The following is a 15,381-nucleotide window of genomic DNA, read 5'->3' as shown; positions in this document are numbered from 1 at the left end:
TTCCCTAAAAAGGGTGATTTCAAATGCAGACACGTTGTTTAATCGGTCCTTACTGAGAGCACTCACACTCCATAAGAATGGGCCCCGGGGTGTGAAAAGCAGTTGCATTATACCTCAGCGATCAGGATTTCCGTGCAGCCAGCCTGAAAACAAGCCATGAAGGGCCGAAGCTGGTTTCTGTAGGCGAGTTTTCTGGTGATACTGGCAGATTTTGCATCTTGAGCCTTCTGCCAGCCCCCATACACACCCCTGCTTTTGTACACGAGTGACGGTGGTGGCCAACGTCTTTGGCCAACCCTTCACAATTTACCCAAGTAGTCTGTCATCTTTACCAGCTGAAAAAGGGAAAATGCCCATTAGGAGCAGGAAACATCTGCACCTTCACCATTTTCAATTCAAATCCACGCTCGTGTTTTCATATGTTTTATTAAACCGTCAGCCCTCAGAGGATGAGGTTTTGCAGACTGGAGTTAGGCTGTTATATGAGATATTCAGGAAGTTATTTGCATCGACTGGATAAAAGCCTGTGGCAGCTGGGCGTGCTGCAGAAGCGAGTCAGAGACCGCTGCATCAGCCACCGGCCCAAGGAATAACATTAGTTCCAGCTTCACAATGAGCTGTTTACTGGCCTTGGCTGCCTGTGGGAACAGCCAAGAAGAGCAGAGGAAAAAGAGAGACAAACACAATGCTAGCGAGAGACGTTAGGTGGGAGGCTGGGCTTTAAAAGCAGACTCAGGATTTCAAACCTATGGAACTGGAGAGGGCTGAAAAAGAAATAAAAGGGCACCGGCTGCTCCACAGCAGAAACGGGCTGAGGCAAATAAGTCATCCGCTGCATTACTCCTGCTGCCAGAAGATCCTCTTCCTTAGCTGAAGGGCTGATATTAAAGGTAAGAGATAACAATAAAAAGCTCTTAGCCAGTGGCTCTGCTGGAAGGCAGATTTACTGAAAGGCAGCAGCAGCTCTCAGGGGGAGCGATGCAGGCAAAAGCAGCCGCGCTTCCCTGGAGTATTTTTAATTATGTCCCTAAACATTTGAAAGCCAACAGGTTTTCCAGCAGGAACCCAGGGCTTTCAGAGCAAACTGCTGGGGGACAAGACTCCAGACTGTTCTAGTCAGCTGCTTTGAGAAGGTTTAAAAAAACACCACAAACCCCAACCTAAAAAACAACCCCTTTCTAAATCTGCTTCGAAAGATATTTTATTTTTATGGCCAGCTTTGCTTTGCAGCTTCCTAGTTTTACCCAACTCCTTCCCGATTCCCAGCTCCCCCCCTCTCCTCCCCACTCGTATTTTTTAATTGGAAGGAAAAACAATTACAGCCGTGCAAAGGAAAATCCGAGATTGAAACGGCTTTTCCCCTGCTCATTACCATCCCCGGCGCGGAGGCGTGGGCACGCTCTCGCAGGCTGTGCCCGCCAGCTAATTGCTCGGGAAATCCGCGTTACCCATTGTCGGGCCGTCCTTAAGCCGCCGACGCTGAACCGGGCAACGCTCGGGAAGGGAATACAGCCCCGCGAGAGGGACCCCGCAGGGACCCCGGCGCGGGGCGGGCTCAGGCGCTAATAATACATCCCTGCCCAATGGAAAGCGTTTCCTAGCGAGACCCCCAAGAGTTCCCCCTGCCCACAGACCCTGCCCAGACATTGGGCCCATTCTTGTGTCCCCTTTCCCAAGACATGATGGCTGCAGCCTTCAGCAGTTTTGTTTCCTCTCCAAACAAAGGCAGGCGGACCACTGCCAGTCGCTTTAGATTTTAAAGATGAATGGATAAACTTTTAGAAAGTCGAGCACGCAGGTCTTCCGCGGGGGACTAACTCGGCTCGTGTTCCACGCACGCAAAAAGGATAAATGGGGGCTGTCAGGGAGGAATCGGGCTGAAATCTGCCGAGCCGCAGGCATGATCTCAGCCCCGGCTGCTCTGCCGTGGTAAGTTTCTATTTCCTCACTTTCTAACTCTAACAGAAAAGCATCCAGATTTAACATCAGCTCTGAAAAAAGGATTTTAGCGTTTTCTGAAATCTGAAGGCTCAGACAAATCTGTGGGGTAAAACTAGCCAGGGATGGGCTCGAGCTGTACGTTTCAATGGAGATTAGCAATGTTTTTTCTATACAGGCAGATCTCGTTCCTCTTACTTGAGCTATGCTGTGGTTGGGATGAGAGAGGCAAATGTTTCTGTTTAAAGTGAGAAAGATTATCTCCAAGCTTTTGGAAAGTAATTACTATGTGAGCTACTCCTTCAAACCGTGGCAGTGGAAATTATTATAATTCACATCGTAATTCTCGTCATTGTGTCACTGCGGATGACAAGTTAAGGACTTTTCTATCGCTGTTGTTTCTTTCAGGTTTGTTGAAAATAGCCCTGGTTTGGGCTTTTTTTTTTTTTTTTTTTTTTGTACTTGAAGTCAGTATCGTAAAGACACTTTAATATAAACTTAAGAAAGGGTTGTATATAAATGTGGCATAAACTCAGACTTTCAGCTTACAACGATACATGCTTTCAGCTGCGTGTAATGTGAGATCTACTTCCTATATTAAAAGCTAGGAAATAAGTTTTATTTTTTATACTGCAAAACTTTAAAATTTTATTTATCACTTTAGCTTTCATTTATAGCTAAAATCTACTTTTAAGCCCAGTGGCAAAACTCCACGAGAAAAATTCAAATACAGCTTTAAGCAGATAGAAAAACTGGTGTCAGAAGTAAAATGAATGATGAGCAACATACTTAATCTAAAGATGCAGCTGTTTGGAAGAAATAGGATTTAATAACCTATAAGCCCACTGCAACAGAATTTGCAAGAAAAGTTTGAGGTTTTTTAACGACACTCCCTAATCTTTGTTTGAGGGCAGACAATTGTGTGTTTTTGTATTGCTCCCCTGCATGAACAGAACAGTAAACCCAGAGGATGGGAAGTGCAAAGTTCACGGGTCGGTGATAAGGATATTCTCCCCTCGTAGCACTTTTCCATCTTCTTTCCCTTACTAGCATTCTGATAGCCAAAATAAAACAAGCAGGAAACTAACCTTGCTACCTTAGGGGGTTCAAAGGCTCTGAATTTTAAAAGAAAGTCCTGAAAAACATGGGAGGGAGGAAGGGAGGGGGAGGCTGAGCAGACATTTCACTTTAATCCTTTGAGACCAGCAAAGAGAGTCCTGCTTAGCTGGGGTTAGGTCAGTTGATAAAAATCAGTGTCTTTCAAATTCTGGAGTTAGGAGCCCAGCTCTACACAGACAAACAGAGCTAATGCCCGGACGCAACTACCCGTCCGCCTTCATCCCGAGTGCTGTAACGAGACAAAAACCGTGAAAACCTGCGCCTGCCCGAGATGCAGCGACCGAAACGGTAACCGTGCCCGAGCGCTGCAGCTTGTGCCAGAGGGAGGACGCACGCCCAGCTGTAAGATGGTTGCCCTCCTCCAGCCGGAGACCTCGCGGCTGGAGCACAAGAGCCGGAATGAAGGTGATTTTACCCAAACGTGGGGCCAGATCCTGGGGAAAGGGCGCACCATAGGAGGGTATGTTACTGCTGGAACAAGGGCGAGTGGAGGTTGCTCCCTGGGGAGAGCAGTACGTGGCAAAGCAATTTGGGACTCGGTTATCGTGGTACTGCTTTGGCACTGGTGTGGCCGCTTGCAGCCGTACGTATTTATGCGGATGTCTGTGGTGCCTCTGTGCAGGCTGCAGCTACCTCTGGCTAAAGCATATGTGAGTGTCGGGGCTCTGCTGGCCGATGTCCAAGTGTTGCTGGCCAGATGTACGTGGATGACGTGGTGGTCCCAGCCTGATGGCTCTCACAGTGCTCCGGGATCACAACTGAGATGTCAGTGAGCCATCCCGTCCACGGGCTGGGGTGGGTGAGGATGACTCCTGGAGCACGCATCAAGCCTCGGTAGGTCTTTCCAGGTCAAGCGTGCGTGCAGAGACTCACTCTGCTGCTTCACACGTTGCTCCTCCTCCATAAATAAGGATCCGATTTAGTCTCAGGGAAGGGGAGCCACCACCTTTCACAAAGGCAAATTCTCTCCTTGAGAAGAGGAGCTCTTTATTCACGAGAACAGACAGTGGCTCTGCAAGACTTCCTCTAACGCCCCATCTTCTCAGTTCAGTCCCATAAAAGCGGGTAAAGATCCACACCGCTTCGGAGCCAAACTAGCCTTAGCTGACCCTAGCTGCAAGGAAAGGTTCCCCAGTTATTTGTAATGGTTTGCTTTTGTAGAAAAAGGAAAGTCTCTTTATCTTGGCAAGTGAAATTGGGGGACATTCCTCAGTCCCTAAGCACCGAGACAAAGGCACATGCTAGGAACAGAGCAGAGTGCTTTCTCCGTGCATAACAGGATCTCATAACATTTTGAGCACCTATTAGGCCTGTAAAGAGACAGCCACAATGGAAGCTCTTATTTTCATCTAATAATATTCCCATTTTAATTCCTTGAACCTGCAGATAACGCACCATCTTCCGCCCCAGCATGCATTTGCTTTTACATGATAAATAGAAATTACCATATTTAGCAGTAAAAGCAGCATCTCTTATACAATGCCAAAGCATCATTCCCCTTCTTCCATTATTAGAAATGCAATTTCTAAGAAACTTCACTACAGAATCATCACTCAGTAGCTGAGATTTTATGTTTTTGCATTGTGAAGTCATCTCTTATTTTAACACATCAGTGCGTGTTTACCCTCTATAGTTATTGCTGAAAAACAGAGTAGCTGTGTGCTGTGCTTCCTCACCCATCCTTTAATTATACACCACTGAATACTTTTCAAGACCTTAATGTTTTTCCCCAGAGGGGAGGGGAGGGAAATGACATGAAAAGCCCAGTCACGCCTCCAAATCAGCAAAAAATTTCTTGGCTGAGAAACGTGCACCAAGGAGAACAGGGAGCCCAGCAGCGCCAGGAGCGGACCGCGCACCTCCAGCGCTCGCGAGGCTGATGCTACCCGCCCAGTACGGCTGTCGTAAGAGAGTTCTTGAACCTTCCCCATTCCCCCCCAGAATAAAGCCGTTTGAGAGAAGAAAGCCCTAATTTATCAAATCCTTCCAGTAAACAGATGCAGGGCACAGGTCCTTCGAGGCGCTGAGCACTGGAGCAGGGTGCAGATTGCCTTCTGCCCCAGCACCTGCAAGAAAACCAGCCGCAGCTCCTTGCAAAAGCCGCAATAGGCATTTGTGCTACGGTGCTGGTGGCTGGACGGAAACTTGTTGGTGCTAACGTATGCAAAGGGGGGAAAAAAACCCCAACGGTTTTAATTTTTGGATAAAAAGAGGTGAAAGTTCAGCTCTCCTGCTTAGGCAAAGGGGCTGCAGAGGAACCAGCCCGGAGCCACAGCCCTGGGTGAGAGCGGCCGAACGAGGCGCGGGTGAAAGGAGAGCTTCATGCGGCTGCAGGCGCCTCGTGAGGAGCCGAGGAAAGGCAACAAGGAGCTCAAAAGTCAAGCAGTCGCTAAGGAGCCACTGGAAATTGTGTCAGAGAAAGCAAAGAAAGGGAGCTTTTTGGGCAGGATGCTGACTGGAAAGCGTTTTGGAACCGTAAGCAAATAAACCGAGTCCTGTTGTTGGATTCCCCTGTGGTTCAGGGAAACAGGACTCTCTCTTTTTTTTAATTTATTTATTTTTAAACCACACTTTGTAAATAAACAGGGCGACATCAAAGACATGGCTACCTCCATCACCAGCTTCTACTCCTTAGTGAAAACAACCTGTAAATCATCCAGTATTGGGTCAAAGAGCATAACTCTGCTTTTCATCAGTTTTTCCTTTGCATCTAAATCTTCTGTTATCGGGATCTCTATTAAATCTAGCAATGCTATTATAAAGTGATCTCCCCTTAGTGAGAGACCTGACGCTCAAAAAGAGCAGCATTTCTACAGTCCTCCATCATCAGACCGAGGTTCCTTTGCAAGGAAAAAGAGTCCCTCTTATAAGAGTAAAACGATGCAAACTTTGCTGAGAAGTTTGGGGTGAATTCTGCCATTTCTGGGCTGTGGACCAGACCCTCTGAAAGCGGTAGTGGATAGGGAAGGCCAAAGCACGTCAAGGGTTAAAGGGGTGATGTAAATGGAGAGAGACATTCTCAGTGAAAACAAAAAGAGAGTCATGCCCTGAGGATCAGTGTCTGAATATGGGGTAAGTCACTTCACTATTCTCTTCAGAAGGAAACATTTTAATTAGCTCAATACAAAACAGATACAGCACAGAGAAGTCACCATGAGCAGGAAATGCTTTGTAAGTCTCCAAGGACAGTTAGGAGACAACGGCAATGCTGACCAATTACAAAAAAAGAAAAAAGAAAGAAAAAAGGAGAGCGCCTTTAGGATTAGGTCTGATAGGCTCAGGTTTCCACTTCCCCACTCTATTTTCAAGAAGAATTAAATTGGGGTCCTGCCGCAATTCGTTTGCTGACTTCCAGGCAACAGAAAGTAGATGTTGAACTTGGAGGGTCCGTGAGGTTCCTGGAGAGCCAAAGCCATCCCAGGCAGGGAGGAGAGGAGCAGCCGGCATGCTCCCACCTAATCCCAGTGCATCCCCGGGATCACTCTTGGTGTCTGAGCGAAGGGAAGTCCCCCACAGACTCCTGTGTTTTGTTTTTCTTCTATCAAAGAAGATTTGAAAAGCAGACAGTAAAACCTGATTGACTGAAACGATCAGGAATAACTTGGGATTTCACCTTCCCACCAGGTGCGGGAGACCTTATTACACTCACGGCAAATACCGGGGAATGGAGGTAGCGACGGTATTGAAGATCCTTGCACAATAAGTGTCAAAGCCATGAATAAGAGCCTTCCTGCCTGTCTTTTATGCTAATCATCAGAAAACGTCACCCTTTTGCCCAGCATACGGGCTAGGCATTCACTCTGATAAAGCGCAGGGAAGAATGGCTCTTTGAAGCTACAGAAACCTTTGCTGGACTTCAAAGTCACACTTCTGTCTACTTCTTTCCTACTGTTTTCAAATACAACACTTTGGATTAGTAAATGAAAGAGATTAAAGCATTTCTACTTTCCATCCCTTCATATAGTCAATAGTGCTTTGTTTACAGGCAGCTGCTTTGCTTCCCACTGTCTAATCCCACCCTTTCTCCTGCTCCCACTGCACCAGGGAAGAAACGTAGGCGAAGGTTACTGTGAAGCTCTGGGGAGGATGGAGAGCTTGCAGCAACTCAGCAAGCTGCTCAGTTTAAAAGCCAACCCCAAAGTTGGCGTCCCAAGCCTCTTCCCATCCCCAGCCACTTCCCTGCAGCACAGCAGCCGGGTCCAGCAGCGCCTGCTGCCGCAGGGACAGCTTTCCGCAAGTCCTCGCTGCTGGCACGGGGAAAAACGGAGCCGGCATCCCTGCGCGACACAGTTACCGCCCCGTCAGCCTCGAAAAGGGAAAAGCCAGCTACCAGATCCCTCCAAACTGGAGGTTTACTCTTATAACTGCTTTCAGTTAACTTTCTCAAAGTTCTTTGCAGCCAAAAGTAACTAGTGAAACTTTTATCGAAAAGAGAAGGTATTAGTAAGTGGAGATCCCGTTGCGGGCACCGAGGTATTGCAAGAGTGGCGAAGCAGCGGGGAAATCTGTGGCGAAACGGTTTTCTTGCATTTTCAATTGTTGCTTTGCTTTCTTTGAATTCACGTTTTGTGGTTTTCAAGTGAACGTTTGTAAGCCTTTAGAAATGGTAGCTTGGTGGTGTTACAATTCCCCATTAGCACTGCCATAGAATTGTAAGAAATGGTTACTTTCTCAAGTAGAAAAAGTTTCATGTTTATCTGTTAAGGCCATACTCAAACAGTTGCAGTATATCTCACCTATAGCCCTTAGTCTGGAAGGATCCAAGTCCTATAGGTTTATGGCAAATTATAATCTATGCAAAAATCTTAAAAAACCCTAACAACACCCCCCAAATGACAACAAAACCTTTTTTTAAGCCTTCTGCATAATTGAAGTGGAATGGAGGAGGGCAATAAAACCCAAGAAATTGAAGAAATGATAGAGTTTGTGGTTGCAAAGCCCTGGGCTCAGCGGTGGGAGTGAGCTACGCATCACAGAATCATTGTACCAACTGGGTGAGTAACGGGGAGGTGAAAACCCTCTAATGAATGTAGTTCTTGTCGAGAGAAGGCATAAAGCGCATGCTGTGCCCAAGGAGAACACTTATTTATTCCCAAGGTCAGGGTCTGAGACCATATCAAAACACAACAAGTGCTGCCATAACCTAGAGACATTTCTGGGCAAAACCCAGAGAAACCCCCCCCAAAAGCCCAGGATCCCCACCTTTTGATCTGTCAAGTTTTTTGGCTTCTGTGCCTGTAAAAACTTCGTGTCTCAAGACTTAGAGATAACCTGAGTACACAGAGTGATAATCTAGAAAGAGATCCTTCAGATTTGAAAGGTTTTCACATTTGATCTGTATCAGACCTCACAAGAAAAGGCTTTGGAGTGTTTAGTTTTTTAAATGAACACACGCACAGGATGTCCTACATATTCAGACTGATAAAGTTACATTCACCTTGCATCTTATAACGAGAAAAAGAAAAGGTAAAGATGCAAAAACCTCAGGCCCAAACTTCACCCTGTTTTTCCTGTCCTCAATTTGATAGACTTGTGGAGAACGGGTCGTGTATAAAGCAGAAAGATCGGGGTTAATGAAATTACGGAATCTGGGTTTAAAATGTGCTTTTTACCTGCAGTAATTTTCTGTGCTAACACATGGTTGAGCTGAATTAGGCTGCAAGCTGTTGTTGTGAAGATTTCTTGGGGTGGCAGGAGGAGGAAATAGAAGAATTATAAACAGGATACCCGTGCACCATAGGAAGTAACACGTAGAGGTTTTCCTTTATTTTCAGTACGTGGAAGAGGGGGGTATCTCTGCAATAAAAGGCAGACGGGAGGAAACCCTGTCAGCTGCTCTGCTTAACCCCACTTCATAACTCTGAGAACAGGGTTACATGAGTAAGCGACAGCTGCTGTAGGTTTGCTTGTACCACCCCGCTACGGGAGAGAATATTCTTGATGTTACCACATTAACCAGGCCGTCTATTCTGCTATGGTACCGCTTCTGACAACAGCTAGGTACATTCCTCCCCTCATACACTGCCTCCTGTTTTAGACACAGAATTTAAAGTTTTCTGAAATACAGAACAGTAAAGTGGTTTTCTTCACATTCACTTAACTCAGCATTTTAAAATATATAGCTAGGGTTTTTTTCCCCAGTAAGGCAATCGTGGTGCACATGAAGAGCATCCTACTGCTTTAATCCTTACTGGAAAGGAAGGAAAGTGAATTGTACATTCAGAAAACTAAATCTGTAGGTCGGGCTGCAGAATTTAAAGTACATGGCTGAGTTTCAAAGCAACTTGTCAGCTTGTTTAAACACCTCAGTGTTAGATAGGCCTGTGTTGTTTAACTAAATTTTGAAGACCGTAACTTAGCTAGGCAATCGCTGGCAGGCAAGCCCCGTAGACTCACGCACCAGAAAACCCGGTATTTGACCTTGTGGCTGGCTGGTGCAGAGCAGGGAAAAAGAGACAAGTGATGGAGCATCTTTTCTCCGGAGTAACGAGTGTCTGGGTCAGGCTGCTGCTACAGCCACGTCAGTCAGTAGTAAAGGTAAGCATTTCAAACCTGCTGCCTCAGGCTGTGCTCTGAGGAACAGCCAAAGACCTGGACTGCGTGCACAGATCGGAAAGTGGGGTTGCCATCGACCTCCCAGGCACATGGCTATGTAAGGTTTCGAAGGACACCCAATCCCTCTGAAATGTCCCCAGTTAGGACCGAGACATGAAACCTGGACCAGGAGAGTCTGGCACACCTGGTTTTTACACACAGTGGAAGAAAAGGGTCTACTTATAGAGGTTATATTTCAGTATAAACAGAACTGGCTCCTGATGGAGATAACATGCAGTCTCTTTCTTTCGCGAAAGGGAGTTACGAGCCAAGAATTTAATGCACTAGGCTTAGGGTTAAGCTAAGAGGCACAGCTATTCCTCTTGGAGCTCATGTGCGTTTTGAATCTAAGTTCTTGCTTAAAGGCATTGCAACTTGCAGGTGAGACCTTCTCTTATCTCGATTACCATGTACTCAAACAAAGTGCACTTTTGAGATTTTACTACTATCCTTTTCATAAGTTTAAACGTTTGGTATCTTTTTTAGGTCATTTGACAATAAAGTTCATTTAGCCATGAATTTAGTAGGAAAACCACCAAGATAAGTGCAAAAGCACAAAGGGGTGCAAGGAACATTTTGGTCCCCTACTCTGCCCATCTGTTCCCAAAGCCCTGTACAGTTTGCATAACGAAGTGCCTCCTGACATGTGCTGTAGAGAAAGCCCAAGGTGGGATTTGGTCTCCTCTGTCATTGCCACACAATCAGCAATAATCAGGTAAGGACATATCTGCTGCTGGTTTGGACATTTGCTAACGCAGGATATCATTGCAAATATGTAACTCAAAATGCAGCTAAAACAAAGGAAAAATTTACTGAATTAGGTGAAGAGCGTGTACCAGAGCTGCCTACAAAAACCACAGGGAATTCTGGTAGTCCAAGCCATGCACAGCAAACACAGCCAGAACAGCAAAGTGGCACAACGCACCGCTTCACTGCCCCGGTCCTGACACTGCCCCAGCCTGCAGAGAGCATGAACCCACCCTGACAGGAGAGACCGAAGAGCTCCAAGTCATCTTTTTGGATGTCAAAAAGTTCAAGTCATTGGAAACTCATCTTTCTGGGAAGTGAAATCTGGGAATCCTCCCTTCCTTCTATTTTGCTTTACACCCAGCTAGTCTATAAGGTGCAAAGACGAGGTGCTGTCTGCTCTCTGGGTCACAGCGCTGGTTTTTGTAAAGCCTGCAGCTATCCAGGTGCTCCCAGGTGAGGACAGAATCTGTACCTTCCATCTGGCAAAGCCGTGGCTATTACATCTTCCTCAACACTTGACATTTTACCAGCTGACTCACTGAGAGCCTGCGTGCAAGAACAATTGTCAGCATGAGCTTTTCCAGTAGGAAAACATATGGAAAACATTTGATTTTTATCAGTTTGCATCCCAAATTGTCTCAATTCCATGCTTTCTTCCCCAGTTTATTTGTTTATGTGCTGCCATTTCAACCTTTTACACAAGCTTGTTCAGTTACATGTTTGCTGTTGAAACTACGATTTCAGAGGATCACTTTCTGGAAAGGATCCTACTCTTCACAAGGGTTTAACCCCTCTAAATTACTCCACAGTTGTAGCTACTAAGATGTTTCTTAGATTACGAACTTTGTTTCGTATTTGCTTTGCTGTATTTTACAAGGCAAAGGTCTTTCCCTTAGTTACCCAACTTTGCTCTGCGTTTCCAAGATGTACCGACTGCCTTGCCTGTGTTCCAACACACAAACCCTTCTCACTCCAGTGAGGGAGACTTTCCAACGGCCTACCCTCACAGGCCTTACAAACAACACTTAGAACAGAAATAAGAACATCAGGACAGTTCAGAAGGCACTTCTTCCCAACAAACAGCAAGTTTACTTCAACTCTACACTTCTCTAAATCTTGCTGAATTAGGACAAATTCTTACAAGAGCATAGTTTATGAGATTTCTCAAATTTCAGGTTCTGAACCTTGACAAAGAGTGGAAATTAAATGAAGCTGTCAGTACAACTTAGAGGAGTCCTTTTTGCAAAGCATGTTACATTTGCAAAAAAAGTCCTTTGCAAAGTAATACCATTTTTGCAGAAATTTTTAAGGAAAAAAAAAAAAAAGCAACAGTTTCCAAAAGTGGCAAGCATAACTTTTTTGGGAAGTAATTTTGAAAAATTCTGAAACACAACATTTCAGTTTTTCACTTCGAAAAACATGCGTAAGTATGCTCCTATTTTCAAGTAGGAAAAAAGGCAAAGCAGTACTTTGTCAATATAAGGTTTGGAGTTTTTTTTAATACTTCTGCATCAAAAAAGGTTGAAAAACCATAGGACTTCCATTTCTGCACAGTTAAAAGCAAACACTAAAAATTTCAACTTCTTTCTCCTCTTGTCACAAGTTTGGGTGAACATTTCAGACCATTTGATTCTATACCTGGGCAACGTCGTGGGTCCATGATTTAATTTCTTTCCAAACACACTGGGCCAATTCCATCTCAAATTTTAAAGAAAAACCTTTCCAAGGGGAAGGTTGGAGTTAGCGATCATTCTCCTTCCAATAGGAGGACAAGGGAGCGATGGGGGAAGGAAAAGAAAGGCTGAGTACAGTAACTGCTGTGTTCAGCTTTGAAAAATCCCAATAATAGTGGAATTTATGAAGATTACCTTGAAAGCTAATTACTGGTCTTGTTTGCACATTTATTCATTTGGAAAGGAAAAAGTACATGTTCTCTTGCACAGTCACATTAGGTGACAGCAGGTTGCAGGACTGATAGCTTCTATTTCTCTCTCCTTTAGGATGAAAGGATTCACGACAGACGTGGTAACAAGGTGTCAAGCAACCTTCCTGGAATGTGTTTCTTCAGGAGGAGAAGAGACCACTGCCTTATTTTATGGATGTCACTGAAGTAGACTTTGAATTTCTTTGGAAGCGCATCACAACATTGGCATGGGAAACCACAGCAACAATCATACCTGTTTGACAGATGATTCCTTTAAGTACAACTTGTATGGAGCCGTCTACAGCGTGGTCTTCATCCTTGGTTTGATTACTAACTGTGCCTCCCTCTTTGTTTTCTGCTTTCGGATGAAAATGCGAAGCGAAACAGCCATTTTCATGACAAACCTGGCTGTTTCAGATTTGCTTTTTGTGTTCACTTTGCCTTTTAAAATTTTTTATAATTTCAACAGGCATTGGCCTTTTGGAGATAGCCTGTGCAAGATTTCTGGTACAGCATTTCTCACTAACATCTACGGGAGCATGCTGTTCCTCACCTGCATTAGTGTTGACCGTTTCCTTGCTATCGTCTATCCATTCCGATCTCGCACCATTAGGACCAGGAGAAATTCTGCCATAGTCTGTGCTGGTGTTTGGATACTGGTCCTCAGCGGTGGAATTTCAGCTTCATTGTTCTCCACAACCAACATTTCCAATACCAGCACAACCTGTTTCGAAGGTTTTTCCAAACGTATCTGGAAAACCTATCTGTCTAAGATCACTATATTTATTGAAGTAGTAGGATTCATAATTCCTTTGCTACTCAACCTTACATGCTCCTCTTTAGTTCTCAGGACTCTCCGGAAACCTGCCACCTTGTCTCAGATTGGGACAAACAAAGAGAAAGTATTGAAAATGATCATCGTACACGTGGCCATTTTTGTCGTGTGCTTCGTGCCCTACAATTCCATACTCTTCTTGTATGCTCTTGTGCGGTCCCAAGCAATAGCAAATTGCTCCTTGGAGAGGTTTGCGAGGACAATGTACCCAATCACATTGTGTATTGCAACAATGAACTGCTGCTTTGACCCGTTCATCTACTACTTTACATCAGAATCCTTCCAGAAGTCTTTCAACATAAAAACCCAGATAAAAATGGATTCTCTTTTCAAGACTGAGACACCTCTAACAAAGACTGCACTACCAGCACCACAGGATGAAATAAGTGACCAGGCTATTACGAATGGAGGAGACCCAACATCCGAATCGCATTTCTAGTAAGATGTTTACACCCAGAGTTATCCCCCATTAACTTTTGCTTTACACCGTGTGAAATAGTTGTTTCGGAATATGTGGGTTGCCACATGCTAATAAAGAAAAGTTGCTGGGGGATAACTACACAGGTAGACAAATCCTTATGCTGGGATGGTGTCATCAGATGCAACAGGCAAATATAAAACATAAAAATCCCAATGGCTCTCCCTTTGGAGATTATGGATGGGTGACAATGTACGTGCCAACTAAGGAGGGAACAGAACAGCTTCTTTAATCAGAAGATGCCAACATTTGGCATTTTTTTTTCCCCCAGCAGTTGACATGGGACCAGTTGGGAAATAGAAAATCTCATTTTCTTAGAGATGTCTGCCAATATTTCATGCCTTCTAGAGATGCATCATCATATGTTAACTCAAAGTTCACACAATATGTATGTTTGCTTAAAAAGGCATAATAAAAGCTTTTGGCTTTTCCTTATTTCACTGCAAAAGTCTACATCCTGGTTTTACTAGATGGAGGCAGGTGGAATTTATTGTATGGAGGCATGTGAAGTGTAAATAATTGTTTTGAAAGTAGGCAGAACAGTTGCTTGGTGATAGAGAAAAACAACAAGAGAAAAGAATATTTAATAATGCAGTTTTGAAATAAGTTTCATTTTTGTCAGATTAAGCTGTCTTTTAATTTATTTTAAATGCCACCTCTAGGGAGAAGTAAGGAGTGCCTTACTGTTGTGTTGCACCTGGTTTTTATGCCCCAGGAGATTATATGTGACTCTTTCTGGTAAGGGTTGGACTGTCAAGTCAGCTGAAACAAAGGGCCTGAAACCCCAGAGTTCTTGCATGGCCAAATCTCTTATATGGAAATCGTGAGCAGCTGAAGGGCTGAAGAACCACCAAGTGCTGACCTTAAAGAGCTCTTCTGAATACAGATAATTGGTGTCAGAGCATCCAATTAACAGAAGATCTTGTGATTGCTCACTAGTTTTTGCTGTACAGTCAACTAATTAAACTAGAGGGTCTGAAAGTAACTCCAAAAGAAAAGTAAGTAAAACAAGTTAGCCGCACTTTTTTTACTCAGTTACAGCACTGCTTCCATGTTTTTCAATTAATTTATGATATATCCCGCATTCCCTTTTATAGATATAGATTATAGAAATATATGGAAACGTAACTATCTGTATGTCATTGCATTTTACTAGATGGTTCATTTCTCCAGCCGTTGTTTCATGTTTGAAGCTATACCGACCTTAACAGGCCGATTCATTCTTAAGTGTAAGACACATAAATGAGAAAAACAGTTTAACTTTATGACTTGTTAGATCAGCAATCTACATTTTCCACAGTACAGCACACAGCTACTTGCAGGACTCTGTTGCCAAAAAGACGACAGTCAAAATATTAATTGAACAGATGTTTTCCACTCAACTATTTATCTTAAGCCTCTCAGATCAAGCCTCATGAGATACCGAGCGCTGCACATCAAATACGATTACTACTTAAAGCAATCAGAGGTTTTTAAAGTGTGAAGAGAACTCAGCTGCAAAAAAATGTCATGCTTTGAAGGGAATATTTATTTAGCACTACATTCACTTTGAATAAAGAAGTCAGTTGCTTACCAAGGCTAAGACAGACCCCAGAGATCATTCTGTTTTAGCCCTAAAGTGACTGTCGCCTGCCTAGTGCCCCTGGGTTTTGGCTTTTACTGCCGAAAAGTGTATGATCAACTCATTCTATGCAGGGAGCATGAGCGCAGCCAAGCTGTTATAGCTCAGCTTTAAGTTACAGC

General features: G+C 44.3%; 1 protein-coding gene across 1 annotated transcript; it reads left to right on the top strand.

Moving 5' to 3' along the window:
- Positions 1 to 640: 640 nt before the first annotated feature.
- LPAR4 (lysophosphatidic acid receptor 4) lies at positions 641 to 13,599 on the top strand. Its single transcript, XM_010289560.1, has 2 exons — positions 641 to 890; positions 12,402 to 13,599. The coding sequence occupies exon 2, from the start codon at positions 12,553 to 12,555 to the stop codon at positions 13,597 to 13,599; it is 1,047 nt and encodes a 348-aa protein (XP_010287862.1). The 5' UTR covers positions 641 to 890; positions 12,402 to 12,552.
- Positions 13,600 to 15,381: the final 1,782 nt, after the last annotated feature.

Source organism: Phaethon lepturus, unplaced genomic scaffold (assembly GCF_000687285.1).
Source record: "Phaethon lepturus isolate BGI_N335 unplaced genomic scaffold, ASM68728v1 scaffold21326, whole genome shotgun sequence".
NCBI classification, from domain to species: domain Eukaryota; kingdom Metazoa; phylum Chordata; class Aves; order Phaethontiformes; family Phaethontidae; genus Phaethon; species Phaethon lepturus.
The sequence above is the reverse complement of the archived record's forward strand: the minus strand, read 5'-3'. Positions and strand labels throughout refer to the sequence as shown.